Below are 14,677 nucleotides of genomic sequence, written 5' to 3'. Positions count from 1 at the left end.
TTTCCTCTTGGGGTTGGAGCATTGAAGAGCTGGAGCAACAAAGAACTTCAGTCCCACCACCTCCCCCCCGGACTGAAATGAAGACCGTGTCTTCACCGTATGCCTCCCAACCACCTAAACATCCTCATGCATTTGAATTTAATTATGCTCTTAAGTTTCCATCCTACCTTTTCTTAATGATTGCTTGCAATTTCTTTATTACCTCGCTACTTGCAATCATGATGATTCATGTTGAGTTAATCTGCTGTTTGCACTTGCAGCGAGGAGTCAGCTAATACTTAAAATGTGAACTTAAATGTAAGTCTCTGCCCCCTCATGTACTATATCTACATCTCATGTACGAGTGTGTGTGTGTGTGTGTGTTTGTGTGTGTGTGTGTGTGTGTGTGTGTGTGTGTGTTTGTGTGTGTGTGTGTGTGTGTGTAGTATTGGCCACAGTGTACTGAATATTATCCACCTTGGCCAGACTCACTGCACCGGCTGGTGTTGATCTGAATCAGCTCGTACACACACACACTGGAAAAAAACATCTGTTTGGAACAAAATACACTCACACAAAGACATGAACACAAAGTGCACACTCACTTGGTACCACATGGACACACAAATACGCAGTGCACATTCACTCCCACACACACCAACCCCACCCGACACACACGCGCACGCACGTAAACAGTATCTGGAAATGGCATTGAGCATCTGTTTGGACAGCGTGAGCACATTCAGTTTTTGTGAAACACTGGCACGAGCCGCGCGTTGGCCATGAGAAGCTTTTCCACTGCAGCAGGGTGACCGGGTGACCACGCAGCCGTCCAATTGTCTGCTGGCCTCGTCCGCACACGTAGATACATGCACACACACTTTCGGGCCGCGATGCAAATCCAGCAGCACCCCTCCCCCTGACACGAGCACTCTCTTTTCCCGAGTCACCCATAAAATGCTCATGCTTTTAGCAGCATTCTGAAGCATTTTAAGCAGCTATTTATTTAACAGCATGATTATCTATCTGGTGTTAGGGTGATCTATCTGGTAAAGTGATTGGGTGCGCTTTTAACGCCCTCTGCTTTGGCTCAGGTGGCAGCTGCTCAGAGGACGTGAAAAAAATAGAAAGAAAGACACAGCTATTTGATGAATCTGTTATATTTTCCATATGTACACAGTGCAATCCTCGCCACAGTCTGACAGCATATAAATGAATCTTTACCGCAAGGAGAAAGTGGTCAATCAAACATGCTATGATGAGCACCAGTGGGTGCACAAACGACATCCTCTTTCCAAAGTAAAATGCTAAAAATAAACGTTTGGGGGGGCCTTGGGATAACGCCAAGTATTGTAAATATGAAGGTGATGTCTTCTGCCAATCTGTCATGTCTCATCTTAACAAATGTATGTCTTCAGGGAACGCCAGTTTAGCATTTAGCATGAACATACATCACATCAATGTCACATGACAAAAGCACCCCATTTGTATTGCTGACAGCTTGGTCGGGACCACGATGTGTGATTTTGTTTGTGTATTTGTTTGCGTGGGTTAAGCGGGGGCGTGTGGTAGCATGCATACATGGTTGTGTGCAGAGAATAAGACAGATAGACAGTGACGGAAGAGAGACAAATCAACAGAAATAGAAAGAGAGAGAGAGTTAAGCCAAGGCCTGGAGGAGTTTTCAGTTATTTACATATGCAGATTCTGGTCACCCCAGATCCCTACCCTCATCAAGAGAAACCAATTAAAACTCTCTTCATTTAATGTTTACCTTAATTAACCGTAACAATTAATCGCTGTCCAAAGTCCTATTGTGGCTTTTTCAATTAAAAGCTTGTGACAAAGGTTCCAATCAAATCCTATAAATCATACAGACACTTCTCCAGTGAGGAGAAGTCCACGCCAGGGCAAAGTGAAGGAGTGAAAGCGCCTCGTTACAATTCGTTTTTGTTCCTTCTTGAATACAAACCTCGAGCTTCTACATGTGTCTGCGTGTTCATGATCGTGTGCCCGTAAACGTGGGACACGTGTGCGTAGGTGCCCAGCGATCCCACCAGCAGCACTCATACTGGTCAGCAGATTGTTGGGCGAGACCCAGTAGACCATTAGCCGTCCGTAGCTGCCAGGGCTGAGAGCTGATAATGACAGGTGGTGTACACACCCTGGAGGTCTGACAGGCTCAGGGCACCGTGCCATGTAACAACAGCCTTTACTACTGGCACCACGGCTGTGATGGCAGCCCTTAACACTGGCGCCGGCGCAGCTATGGCAGAAGTATCCCTGGCAGTATCCCGACGGCTGCGACAGAGGAGCTGCTATTACTACAAGCAGTTAAACTAAAATGGCAGCGATTGTTAATGGTGGGGAAACCACTACGCTGCCATTACTATCACTCATCCTCTTGGCGAATGCATTCAAATCCCTACCCGGGCTCCAGATGACAATTCTGATTATCAGAATAACAATGAACCTGTGGCTTCGTTATTCAGACGAGCTTTTTCACAGCAGACGCCTGCTCAGCGACAGGTCCCATTCAGACGCTGAGGACGGCATTGTGTTGGACATAAAGGTCCTGATTTGCTTACTTTTCTTTTCCTTTCGCCATTGTTCAATTAGGCTTTCGTGCTGCCCATTCACAGCAGCTGTCCTCTTTTCTCTGCCTTCACAGAGACACCTCACGCAAAAAAAAAAAAACGAGATGAAAATTTCCAATTTCGAAAATTGTAATTTCGCTCTCCCCTCCATGACAACCATTTCCTGGTCGATCCAGCTTTGATACATTTTTTATACCAACCCTCCAAAATAAACTGACCCCTCACATGGAACACAAAACAGCAGGAGCATGTGTGGGCCTCTGAGTGAGCGTGTGTGTGTGTGTGTCCGTACAGTACAGGTACCTTTGTGTCCTCCGCCCCCTCTCAGCCTCTCTCTCCCCCAATGCAGAACACTCTGATTTGCACTAATCTCTCGGTACACTCTCGGGGCTATTGTTCCTTTCTGCTGGGAGCTTATTCATGTGCCACTCACCATGCCCTCCTGTCATTTTAATACTCCAACAGCGCTGGGAGCTGGAAACAGTTTTAAGCCCGCTTATTCGGCTGTTTATTAAAAAAAAAAAACACTACCTGCTCTCGCCCTCTCTGCTGTGGAGGTGATCACGGTATTTCAAGGGACGTGACCGCTTATTAAAATGGCAAGAAGCGGTCGGACCCTGTGATGTTTCCATCACACAGTTTATGTATACAGACAGCCTGTAGGCAGCCGGTGGACAGAGTGAGATGAAAGCTACGGCTGATGTTCTGATTTGATGACTGTTGCCATGGCAGCGGGATGAGGGATGAGGGAGGGGTGTAGGCATTTACAGAGAGAGAGACAGAAACAGAAAATTAGCCCTCTTTCTCTCTTCTCTCTCCCTCTCTCCTACACACACACACACACACACACACACACACACACATATATCCCTTATCCCCCATCAACCAGTAGTACAGTCCAGTAGGTCTTCCTTTGGATCAGTGAGCTGTAAAGGCCCATCATTAGGACAACAGGGTGGGGTCCAACATCCTGACAGCTTGTCAGGAGCAGAAGCCTGCATGGATAACTGCGTGATGAGACTGCTATTAGAGAGGGAAACCAAACAACTGCGCCTTTGCTACAACGAGGCACCTGGCGGATTCATGGTAGCTCTTCAGCCTCTCCTGGATGGCTGAACGGGCGGTTCAATAAAAACGGTTTCTGGCTCCAGCGGACGTGTTTATAGCGTTTCCTCTGGCCAAGCGCGGCACCAGGGTTAAGTTGATCATCTCTCACTCTGGTAAAATAGCCAGGGGAGTCCGTGTACCACTAGATCAACTCTACAACTTAAAGACCCTAAACGTTACAGCTCAGATGATCGATATGGCACTGAGCAATGTTCTTTACGAGCTAATAGACAAATCCATTCCTGCAAAACCCCTTGGGCCTTGGGAAGGCAAGAAGGAACTTAGAGTGTGCTGCTGTTTGCCTGGTGTTGCCACTTAGACCTCGGCTTGCACGCACACACAAACACACCAGGGAGCTTAGAGGAGACACAAGGATGCAGCTTGTGTGTCTGTGCATGTGTATATGTGTGGTTGCATTGGCACATCTGAGGATGTCTCTATCTCTGAGGGTATTGTAGTTTCCCGATTCCACTGAGGTTATCACGGCTGCAGAGCTGCCAAGAGGAGATTTGTGTCTTCCAACATCAGAGGGGGAAAAAAACACATAAAACCCGTCTCATTCACATTGCTTAAATGCTCTTATCTTACACTTTTGGATAAGGGAGCTTACATGAAACATTTGTAATTCCCTCACTATCTAATTAAAAGTTCAGATTGCCTAATAAATGTCGGAATTGCATCATAAAGTAGAGAAATCCTGAAAATCTGACTCCCATCTGAAATCTAATTCTCTCTAACACCTGTTGCTATTTCACCAGGTTCCATCAGTTTCATCTAAATGCTCTCCAAAACGTGGCTTTAACAGGTATCAAATGATTGCTTGCTAAAATCTAATTTAGTATAAAAGCCAAACCATGCCAGGCTTTTCTGATGATGGCTCTCTGCAATGTCTTTACTTGCCAGCGATCTTCTGGGTCCGCTATCTTCTCCCGGCGCCCTCCCTCCGCCTCTTCCTGTGCCGCGTGCCTGCTCATTAAACCGTAAGGTCAGCTTTTCACTCTACTCTACCACCCTTTGTCTCCACACCCTTGCTAACCTCCTGCAACACTTACTTTAACACAACTTGGCCAAACTTGACTGCAAAACTTTGGCACATCATTATAAAAATAATGGCCCATGTTTATAAAGGATACGAGGGCCCTCTATGACATTGTGCAGTCCCACGGGCCCTCAAAAGACCTAGTTTAGAGCCAGCATGTAACATTTATGTTTAAGGTAACATTCATGCTTGTCATCTTTCAAGGCAAGGGCAAAAGCTTCACTATGAAAAACACAACTTTAGTTGAAGGTCTAATGGCAGCTATAAATTTTAGGCCAATATGGCTCATTTAGTGTTGGTAAGTAAGGACCTGGCAGGCGTCTACTTTACTCCTTTGCAGCGTAACTTTCTCACTCTCAGTCAAGGCAGAGAATATTCATTTAGCTTACCCTTCAATTATTGGACAAGCACTTTATATGAGATGGAAATTAGGGAGGAAAGATGTGAAAAACTCTGCCCCCTTTCTCTTGCAATTATAGCACATTTTGAATTAGCAGTAAGTGTTCAGTACAGCTGGAAAGCACTGTGCTGAAAACATTTGCAAATTCATTTACAAGATCTCTCCTTATGCATATTTCTTGATTTTGGGCTGCTCCAAATTGCTCGTGTTGTGTGAACAACAATCCATTTCCCAAATGTATATGAAACTGTGAAAGCAGGAAATTTTGAGAGGATAAAACTTGTTAATCGTTGGCAGTTTTGCCATCCGTCTTGGACAATTGCACAGTTGGAAAATGCATGTTTCACACACGAACAAAAGGAATTAATACTTGGAGGAAGAATCGTTTGAGAAATGAGTGTGCTCAAATTGAATTCGAGAGGGCCAGGCTGTCGAGTGTAAATAAATTCATGGCTGATGACAATTAACAAGGAAGGGTCTTGCGTTTCTGTTCAAATTACTTTGTCTCCATTGAGCGTTAGATCACATGATCCTAGCGCTTTATTATTCATTGGGCAACATCCTGCTTTGAAATATTCATCCCATATCAGCCTGCTAACAGAGAATAAATATTATACAGAGTAAAACTGGTGCATATCTTTATTTATTTATATGTGTTATGTCTTATTTTAATGCTTCTTAATGTCCCAGAGTCATGTTGTGTTTGTCGCAGCTGCAGCACGGTGGCTTTGCCCGGTCAGATCAGCAGATGCGGGCTGACATGCCTCATGCAGGGGGGATTACTTCCATACTGAACCGTGTTTTCAGTTCTGCAGCTTTCATAAGGCTTGATTGCTAACTCGGGAACTCTAAATGTTTGAGGCAATTTGAAATCCCATTTTCTTTAAGCCATTATCTGCAGTGTATGGCAGAAATGAAACACTCAAACCTTTCTAGTGTATTAATTTAGCACAGCGATCAGACAGTTGTCAAGTTTTTCAAAAATAATGGACGTCCTACGGCCAATCAGAATCAAGTGCTTACTCAGGCCATGGCAATTACACAGATATTTGCATTTTAGCACAGAACGTTATCTACCATAATGAGTGATAGCGCCTTTCATTGGACTGCTGTTTGCATTTGCCTGAGAACCCTTTCTGCTCGGAGGACGATGTATAAAAAGTGCAGTTATGTAAAAGCAGAAGGCGGCCTGCTGCGTGCCCGTGTGTCAATCCCAAAAGTGGAGAAAAAAAAAAGATAGACAAAAGCCCAGAGTAAATCTGCAACTGATTAAACTAATGAAAAGTGGTCAATTAATTAGCATCTCATTGTAAGACAGTGTTGTAACTCAGATAATAAAGCTAATGTAGTTTTTTTTAATTAGTCCAAACTGCAGCAACTCAGAAGACTGACACCAAATCTATCCGCTCCCCCTCTAATCAGCCCTCCTTTTCTCTTTCTCACTGCGATTATTTCAACTATCAATTCTGCTATTCAATTAATGTCATTGCAGAGGAAGAATTTCCCATTGATTATAGGGGGAGTTCAGAATTTTCAGAAATACCATTTTTTACTTGAGAGTTTAAAAAGTCCTCTCACCGGCCTCTGTGTTGAATATGCATTTAAAGCAATGAGGCAATTAGCCTAGCTTAGCATAGGGACTGGAAGCAGGGGGAAACAGCCAAGGGCAGAGTTTTCATTGTATCACTGGTGGGGATATTATTATTTTTTTAGCAAGATTTAAAAAATGAATATTCATGTCATTATATCTCCTAGCAGTCTCTTAGTAGATTGTTGACAGAGAGTGAGGACAGAATTATTATTGCTTCATCTGCTCTCTCGCTGCCTTATTAAGGAATTATTATGAATTCACAAACAAGTTATTATTGTTTCATCACTGCTTGAAGCTGAAAAGAAGAAATGACTTTAGTCTATGAACTCTAATCTCTGTCTTTATCTCCTCCTCAGTAACTGGTTTTTGTAGCAGTAAATAGGTTTTATCCTTTATTTTATCCATTAATCATAATAATGGATGAACGTAACTTTTGATGACGAGGTGTTTTCATTTCAGATGTCCCACTGTCACCAAAGGCATCCAGGCAGCGATATTAGTTTATATTAGTCTGAATAATATTTACACTAACTGCACTCCCTCAGAGAGAGAGAGAGAGAGAGCGAGAGAGAGAGCGAGAGAGAGAGAGAGAGAGAGAGAGAGAGAGAGAGAGAGAGAGAGAGAGAGCGAGAGAGAGAGAGAGAGAGAGAGTGGGCATGCATGTGCAAAGCAAAAAGTGGTATTTTAAGCACAAGACATGTTCAGCTGTATAAATTTCAGTTTAGTGAAGTGTATGAACTGAACTGTAGACTGGAGTTGTTTACAGTGACAGACAGAGTGATGGCTGTCTCATATGCACGACTCCTCCGCAGGTTGACAGTGCAACAGTTACGCGTATCATATATTAGTTTGTTGCCAAAATTATTGGTAGGGACAATTCAGTCATTTCTGTATATTGGAAGGGACATGTCCCCACCATCCTTACCCAATTCTACGCCCTTGGAATCAGCTAGCCTAACTAGCCTTAGTTGAAAACAGCTACCAACACTTCTAAATAGATCTGTATTTAACCCAATCCATTATCTTGGAAATAAACTGGAACGCTAGATCTTTCTCTGTCTAAAAATGTTCACCCTGTCTGTGTGTCTAATTGGTAGTCAGAGCAAGGAGGCAGTTAGCCTAGCTTAGCATAGAGACTGGAAGCGGGGGGAACCAGCTAGCCTTCTCTCTCCTTAGGCTAAAAATACAGGCAAAAACACCTCTCCTGGACACTACATATTGAGTGAAGTCAAGAAAGAAATAGTTTTAGTAATTTGGTTCAGAAGAACTTACTTGCTTTGCTCAAACAGACCTCACAAAGCCAGGTCTTGTTGCCAACCATCTGTGGCCAACCTCACTTAAACTCCTGCAGTCAAGTTCAAAGTGCAGAAGCTTTCAAACACGGACGGATTTGTGTCAATAGTTTAGGAATCAAAAAGTCTAAGTCCATACACTTTTGGCCAAGCACTGTATATGTGTGTGTGTGTGTGTGTGTGTGTGCGCGCACGTCTGTGTGTGTGTGTGTGTGTGTATGTGTGTCAGCAGTAAACTCTAGCTGAACTACACTTTGTCTTTTTACTGCCAATCTCCTCCGTTCTGACGGTGCACTGTCGTCAATCCGGGAGGTTGATGTTTTCCTGAGTTTGTCAGTAGGTCTGACTCGTGCTCGAGAACACCTACAGCCTTCCTCAAGGGAGGTGTCAGAGTTGGACATGCCCACACACACTCCTCTCTCACACACACACACACACACACACACACATACACATACCACCATCCCATCGCAAACACACACACATGAAAGACAATAAACATAGACATCTGTACAAACGTGGCATCACACACAAACCGAATCTCTTTCTGCTTTACTCTTCTTAACCCGTCGCTCCCTCTCTCCACACATAAACACACACACACAAACACACACACCCAAACTGACTAAATTGACTTGTCAGCTTCAATCAGACCAGGAACAAAAGGATTCCTGCCAGTTTGAAGCTGACATCATTAATGGGTTTGGGAGGGGGCACGCTCTGAAGACAAAGGGAGTGCAAGGTCGGCCCGACTTAAAATGCACTTTCATTTTGGCAGGGACGTTAGCTTTTTGATTTCAGCCCCTTTACGCCAACATCTTTTTTTGCGAGTGGCTCTAACTTTTATTATCACTGGGAACAGAGGGGCATATGAGACTTTGTTGTGCTGATGGAGAGAAATGTGACATCCATAATGCATTTCCTATTAGGGGAAGCCACGCATGGACACACCTGGCCACGTGTCAGAGAGAGATGGACAGGAAGAGGATGAGAATAAATGGGGTGTTGGTGGTGGAGAGGGGGAAAAAAGGTTGCCAAGTAAATTATACCAATGCGGGAGAAAAACGCGGGGAGCGGGGCGAAGGGAAGAGCGTGTACTTTGGAGAGATTGTGTCAAGGGTTGGAGAGCCCTAGAACATAATGTACAGCTCTTCATGTGACATATGAAATCCACACATAAACCAGCTTTCCTGGTGCATTGTAGCAGCAAAGCCAAATGCTTTGAACATTTAAATCCTCTCCCCTCACTCCTGTGACTTCATCCATCCTCATTTGCCTCTGTTTCTGCTCCGTGCCCATCTGCCTCCGCCTTTTGCAGCTTTCATTCTGACCCTGGATAAAGATGAAGTCCCTCATCTCAAATGGTAATAACTTTGGTCCATATGCACACAGCCATCACAAATTGATTACTGTGTAATGCTGCTAGCGCTCCCTCTCTCTCTCTCTCCACTTCTATCTCATGATTTTGCAAAAGGCTGGCTCCATGGCCGATCCGTCTGTCATTAAAAAGCACCCCTGGGTGGGTCCAAAACATAAACAAGCACATCCTAAACCCTTCTTAACACGAACTTCCTCTAGTCCTCTCCTTTTTCTTTGTCTGGCACTCACTCGAAACCAGCTTCTCCTTCACCTGTTTTACCCTCAACCACTCATTCCCTTTTATTCTCATTCTAATTATACCATTACATTACCATTTCTATTCTCTCATTAGCATATTTTGCTCTCCTTGTCTCTTATTCTTCTCCTCTCAAATTCCCTTTTCTCCCCCCCCCTCTCTCTTCCTCTGTCACCCTTCCTCTTCCCAGCCACTGAATACGTTCCACCTTTTTTGCGGCACATAAACAGACAGTGCCCTTGGGGATGGGTTGGAGAGCTCCGTCTTTGTTTGTGTGCACCTCTAACTAACTCTCCATCTGCGGGGAGCCAAGCCAAGCCCAGCAGTGCAAGACAGATAGCTGGCACCATCCCAGGCTCTTCTCTAGTTGGCCCCATATCTTCACCCCCGCCTCTCAACTTCTCCTTCCTCCCAGGCTGTAGTTTCTCCCACAGAGGCGGCTGTCAGCTGCCCTCAGGCAGCCAGTCAGATACTGTAGACGTCCGACCCCTACTATTCCTTTTGCCTCAAAGCCTTAAACCAAAATCTGCCTCAGCTTCCAATGGATATTCAATCCTTTCAAAGAGATATGCAGAGGATGTTCGTCACCGGACTTTCCTCGGCTCCTATCCCCCGTCGACCTCAGGTTCACCTCCGATACGAGCTTACTAAGAGGCTAAATAACCAACAGCACCTTCGATGTATTTAGTCACATCAAAGAGCTTTCAAAGAGAGAGGAACTTCAGCATTAGCATTAGGTCCGACTGAGAATTTCAATCACGTAATTGCCCAAGGCTCTAACTCCAAACTTAAAAAGGGTTCTAATGTTATAACTTGTTTTCCCTTGAATTGCCCACTGAAAACTTTCTTCTCTTAATAACATGAGACCGTATGCATGTAAGTGTCTGACTCCAGCACATGCTGTGTGCTGCTTACAAGCACAAAAATGAATCATCAAATGCACTATAGTCTCTTCTAAGCCGAATTTGTTTCTCCCCTGGGCGTTCAGCAGAAGAGTGATGAACAATCCGCTCTCACAGTAAGAAGAAAGTATTTAACTCACCATTGTCGGGCTCGGACTTCCTGTCATGTTCAGTGTCGGTGAGAGAGAGGGCAGAGTTAGCTCGGCTCGTCAGGCAAGAGCTCTGCTCGGACTTGAGGCCGCGCATCCACATGTGCTGCATGCCGTGAGCAGGCGAGGGGTCCACCTCCGGCTCCGTGTCCACGTCGGAGCCCACGCCCAGGGAGTAGCCGCGGCCGTGGATGTGAGCGGCCGGCCCGGAGCACAACGCCTCCTCCTCCTCCTCCTGATGCTGCTGCTGCTGCTGCTGCTGCTGCTGTTGGTGGATGTGGTAGTCTGGGCTCCTCAGCTGCCCGGCCTTACAGAAGTCTAGATCTGGAAAAGGAGCAGAGGCATGCAGATTGAGATCAGCTAGCTGTAAAGCCTCTAATACCGGCATGTGTTTTTATTTGCTTCAGCAGCTAAGCTGACCAGGTGTTTGTTAGCGACAGGCATTTACAAGCCAAACACTGAACGCCACCCAAATTATGTCAAGAGACAGGCTGCTATTTGAGCAAGCATTTATTAAGTTTAGCAGCAGAAGTCCAAATCAAAATGCCACCCTGGATTTTTCTTAACCATTTGCGGCGCAGCTATATCCTGTTCATGCTGCCTGATGTGTGTTATCGAGCTGGAGATGTATTGAACTGCTGCTCAAACAGAGCACTGATCTCATCTATATTCTCCTTGGTGGGGTGAAGAGATCAGATAAAGATCAAACCTTATTAATATTGACTCAGACTGAGGGAAAAATTGAGCCTCATATGCTTTCAGGTATTAGAACGCCCTCCAATCCCAGGCATCACCCTGTTATCTGAGAACATCAGATATACTGTGTTAGTCCTCTGGTTACACTTCAATTCAATTCTATTCAATTGAGCTCTACTCTTTTTTTTCCCCTGCAGAGGCAGTTGAGTAAATTTTCTTCCTCGCCACCTGAGCTTTCTGTTTAAAATGTACAAGTGATGGAACTGATGGAATTTAAAAAAACCCTGCCATAAATTGAAATCTATACAGATGCTATTGTAGCCGCGCTCCGTATAGGCTCCACTGAGAGCTCCGGAAAGAGAAAGACTTCTTCCCCTCCTCACTTAGTGCAGTTAATATGTGTGTTAGGTCAGGTCCTCTGAACACAGACCGCAGTGTTTCAATAAAAGCCACAGTCCTGTTGACCACTCCATTGACCAGTGTTGTGTCCCGCTGTGCCTGTTTGATGGGGTCGGGACCAACTGTGGTTCACACACTGTTCTGCTGGAATTAAAGCGGCGCAAGATTGGTCACCACTACACACCACTGTTTAGCTCAAATTGGCTGCAAGAGGGCAATTCAGGAGCAAATAGGCTATTTCCCCGTAGCAACAAACATGGACTGACTGTAAACTGAAAAGGCGTCTTTGTTTTGAAACAAATGTATAATACAGGAGGAGGTTTTAGCAGATGATTAGAGGGAAAGTGATTTTTCTTAAACTTCCAATTTCCTTCCATTTCAGTCAGAAAAATTGACCATTTAAATCCTAAACACGACTTTCACCCAATGTTGGATGTACTAAGAATCATAATGGCTGCCAAAGCAATCGGGGCCTTAATTTGTGCTTCTCAGACCTGAATGTAATGCACGATAAACACAGCTAATTCTGTTTACCCGACTGGGAGAGGAGGGGTGGAGTAACCAGGGTGTTTTTATCATGCAAGCAAAACTGGTGACTTCACTTTAATGATGAATACTCTTAAATAAATCAAATTAACAGAGAAATCTGGAGCCAGATACTTTCATACCTGAGGCAACTGTTTCTATGTAGTCACCATAATCCACATGAGAAACCATGAGATGTTAAAATAATGACACACTTATCCAAGAGACTTTTCATTTCTATAATGCACTCTTAGCAATGACAGGCTATGGGAGTGACAGCATTTGCCCTGAATTCTGCCTCTCAGGTAATGTGAAGGTTGCACTGCCATGTGATTGGTAGATTTGTTGTTGTGTGAGAGAAAGTAAAAAGCAGAACTTCCTCTGCATATTTTTCAGGTAAAATAATTCCATCTTGATAATATTCTCCTAAACTGCGACTGAGCATCAAAAAGCAATTAAAGAGTCTTTTAAGAAAAGGCATAAAAAAGAACATTTAACTTATCATCTGTTAGTTAACCAAAGTGACATGAAACGTAATATTTTTTGAGTTCGGAAACACGATAATCAACTGTATCATGCACTATAAAAAGCCTATAGAATCTAATCAGTAAAATTGAGGTAACAATTTGCACTTTATTTGACTGAGTAAATTTTACCTTATGTTTTGAGTGAAGAGTAAGTTTAACAACTACGATACACTAAAATAAATTAGGTAAACCTTTACTTAACATTTCTCATTAGATTACACAACTACATATGGGAGTAATAAGGAGGAATAACAACTCTTGACACATAGAGACAGACAACTTTTCCCACTTTGTCTGCACCAAGGTTCAAACTAGGATTTCTAGCTCTGAGGTGACAGCGCTTAAAAAGGTGCTCAAATAAATTATAATCAACATTAGCCTGCTCGTGTTAATTTACTTATTAATATTCTGGAAAGTCTGCCAGTGTAAGTGCCAAGAGAGGGCTGCAAATTAAAATGCACTGTCATATACAGACATGCCGACTACAGATTGTCTTGTATATCTGACTATATATGAACACTTTGATTCACTCTATGATACACAGTGCTGTTGGGAAATACGGCTCTTTGAAGGGATCTTATGAATGGAGCCATAAGATTCGAATGTTCGTGAACGTGCCTGCACTCTATTCTTCCGTGTCAAAACAAGCATATTTAAAATTCTGCACTAAAATTTAAAAGGAAACAGCAGAATAATGTAGGAACAATTAATCAACGTCATTGATTTGCCAATGATTTATGATGCATCTCGGTATGACAGAGATGTCAACAAAAAAACAACAAACATGTCGGAGGCTTATGATGTTGCTCACCGGCGGCAACAGGAATCTTAACTTCACATACGCAGACGTCAGTATCAAATGTTTGTCCGTTGTTGTCCGTTGTTTGGTACAGATCCATGCAGAAGACACACCAGAATCATTGTAATGTTTTTCAATGAAAATGAGTATAATAAATGAAAAAATTATCATTCAATTTAATATCACAAATCATATCGAAATCGCAATATTAGTCAATATAATTCTTTTTTCAAAGTCGTTCAGCACTTAATCCAGCCTCAGCCTGCTATGTTATTTTGGTTTGTATATGTCACTGTTGAAAATTAGGTAATGCAGGTAAACTTTACTTTCAATTTACTTTTAGTATAATTCACACAATTTGAATGGGTTTTATTTACTACCCTCAAAAATCCTTTTTTCCAGTGTGAGGTAATTGATACAAATATTCACATTTTGTATTTCTTATATCTGGAAGCAAACCAACAGATGTGTTTATCCACATTCATGTAATTTTATTAAATATCTTCCATTAGCTGGTAAAAAAGTCCACGCAGACTCAGATGATCAGACTCTCGTGGGGCTATAAATAATTTACACATTCATACTGTAACTCATTCAGGCTCTTCCAAACAAATTGTTGAAGACTTGAGATCATTAATTTGAGTTAATTAATAGGCAAACAAAAAAGTCATTACTGCAGTCAGCTGTTATGTGCTGAAGAATGATCACGCATCTATCTGTTCATTCTATCCAGCAGTCGTATCTTTCTGAAAAAGATAAAGAGAGACAGAGGCTACGTTGAGAAGAGCGGAGATGTGATGTTAAATATAATGGACAGAGAGGCATTTGGAACAGCTCGGAGAAGAGAAGGAAAGGAAAGGAGGAGAGGGCAAGATGCAGGAAAAAGTGAAGAACATGGGAGGGGAATTAGAGGAGAAACAAATTGGCTGATCTTTGTCAGGAACACCGTAATCCATTAAAAACGTCACTGGAGGCAACGTCCCCCCTTAACAGTTGGTTACTTAGGTAGGGTATACTATATATAACTCTGTAGCCCAAAGATGAACAGATGTGCTTCACA

The 14,677-nt window shown here is 43.3% G+C and overlaps 1 protein-coding gene across 1 annotated transcript in view; it reads right to left on the bottom strand.

Annotated features, from left to right (window-relative positions):
* The window catches only part of tenm1 (teneurin transmembrane protein 1), a 185,383-nt gene that overhangs the window by 155,353 nt on the left and 15,353 nt on the right, over window positions 1-14,677 (bottom strand). Inside the window, exon 3 of the mRNA XM_069670433.1 lies at window positions 10,663-10,995. Within this exon, the coding sequence (XP_069526534.1) occupies window positions 10,663-10,995 (333 nt within the window). The remainder of the gene's footprint in view (window positions 1-10,662; window positions 10,996-14,677) is intronic.

This window comes from Semicossyphus pulcher, unplaced genomic scaffold (assembly GCF_022749685.1).
Source record: "Semicossyphus pulcher isolate SPU_LCO1_2020_fin unplaced genomic scaffold, fSemPul1.0.p SCAF_2, whole genome shotgun sequence".
Lineage (NCBI taxonomy): Eukaryota > Metazoa > Chordata > Actinopteri > Labriformes > Labridae > Semicossyphus > Semicossyphus pulcher.
This window is presented reverse-complemented; position numbering and strand designations above follow the sequence as displayed.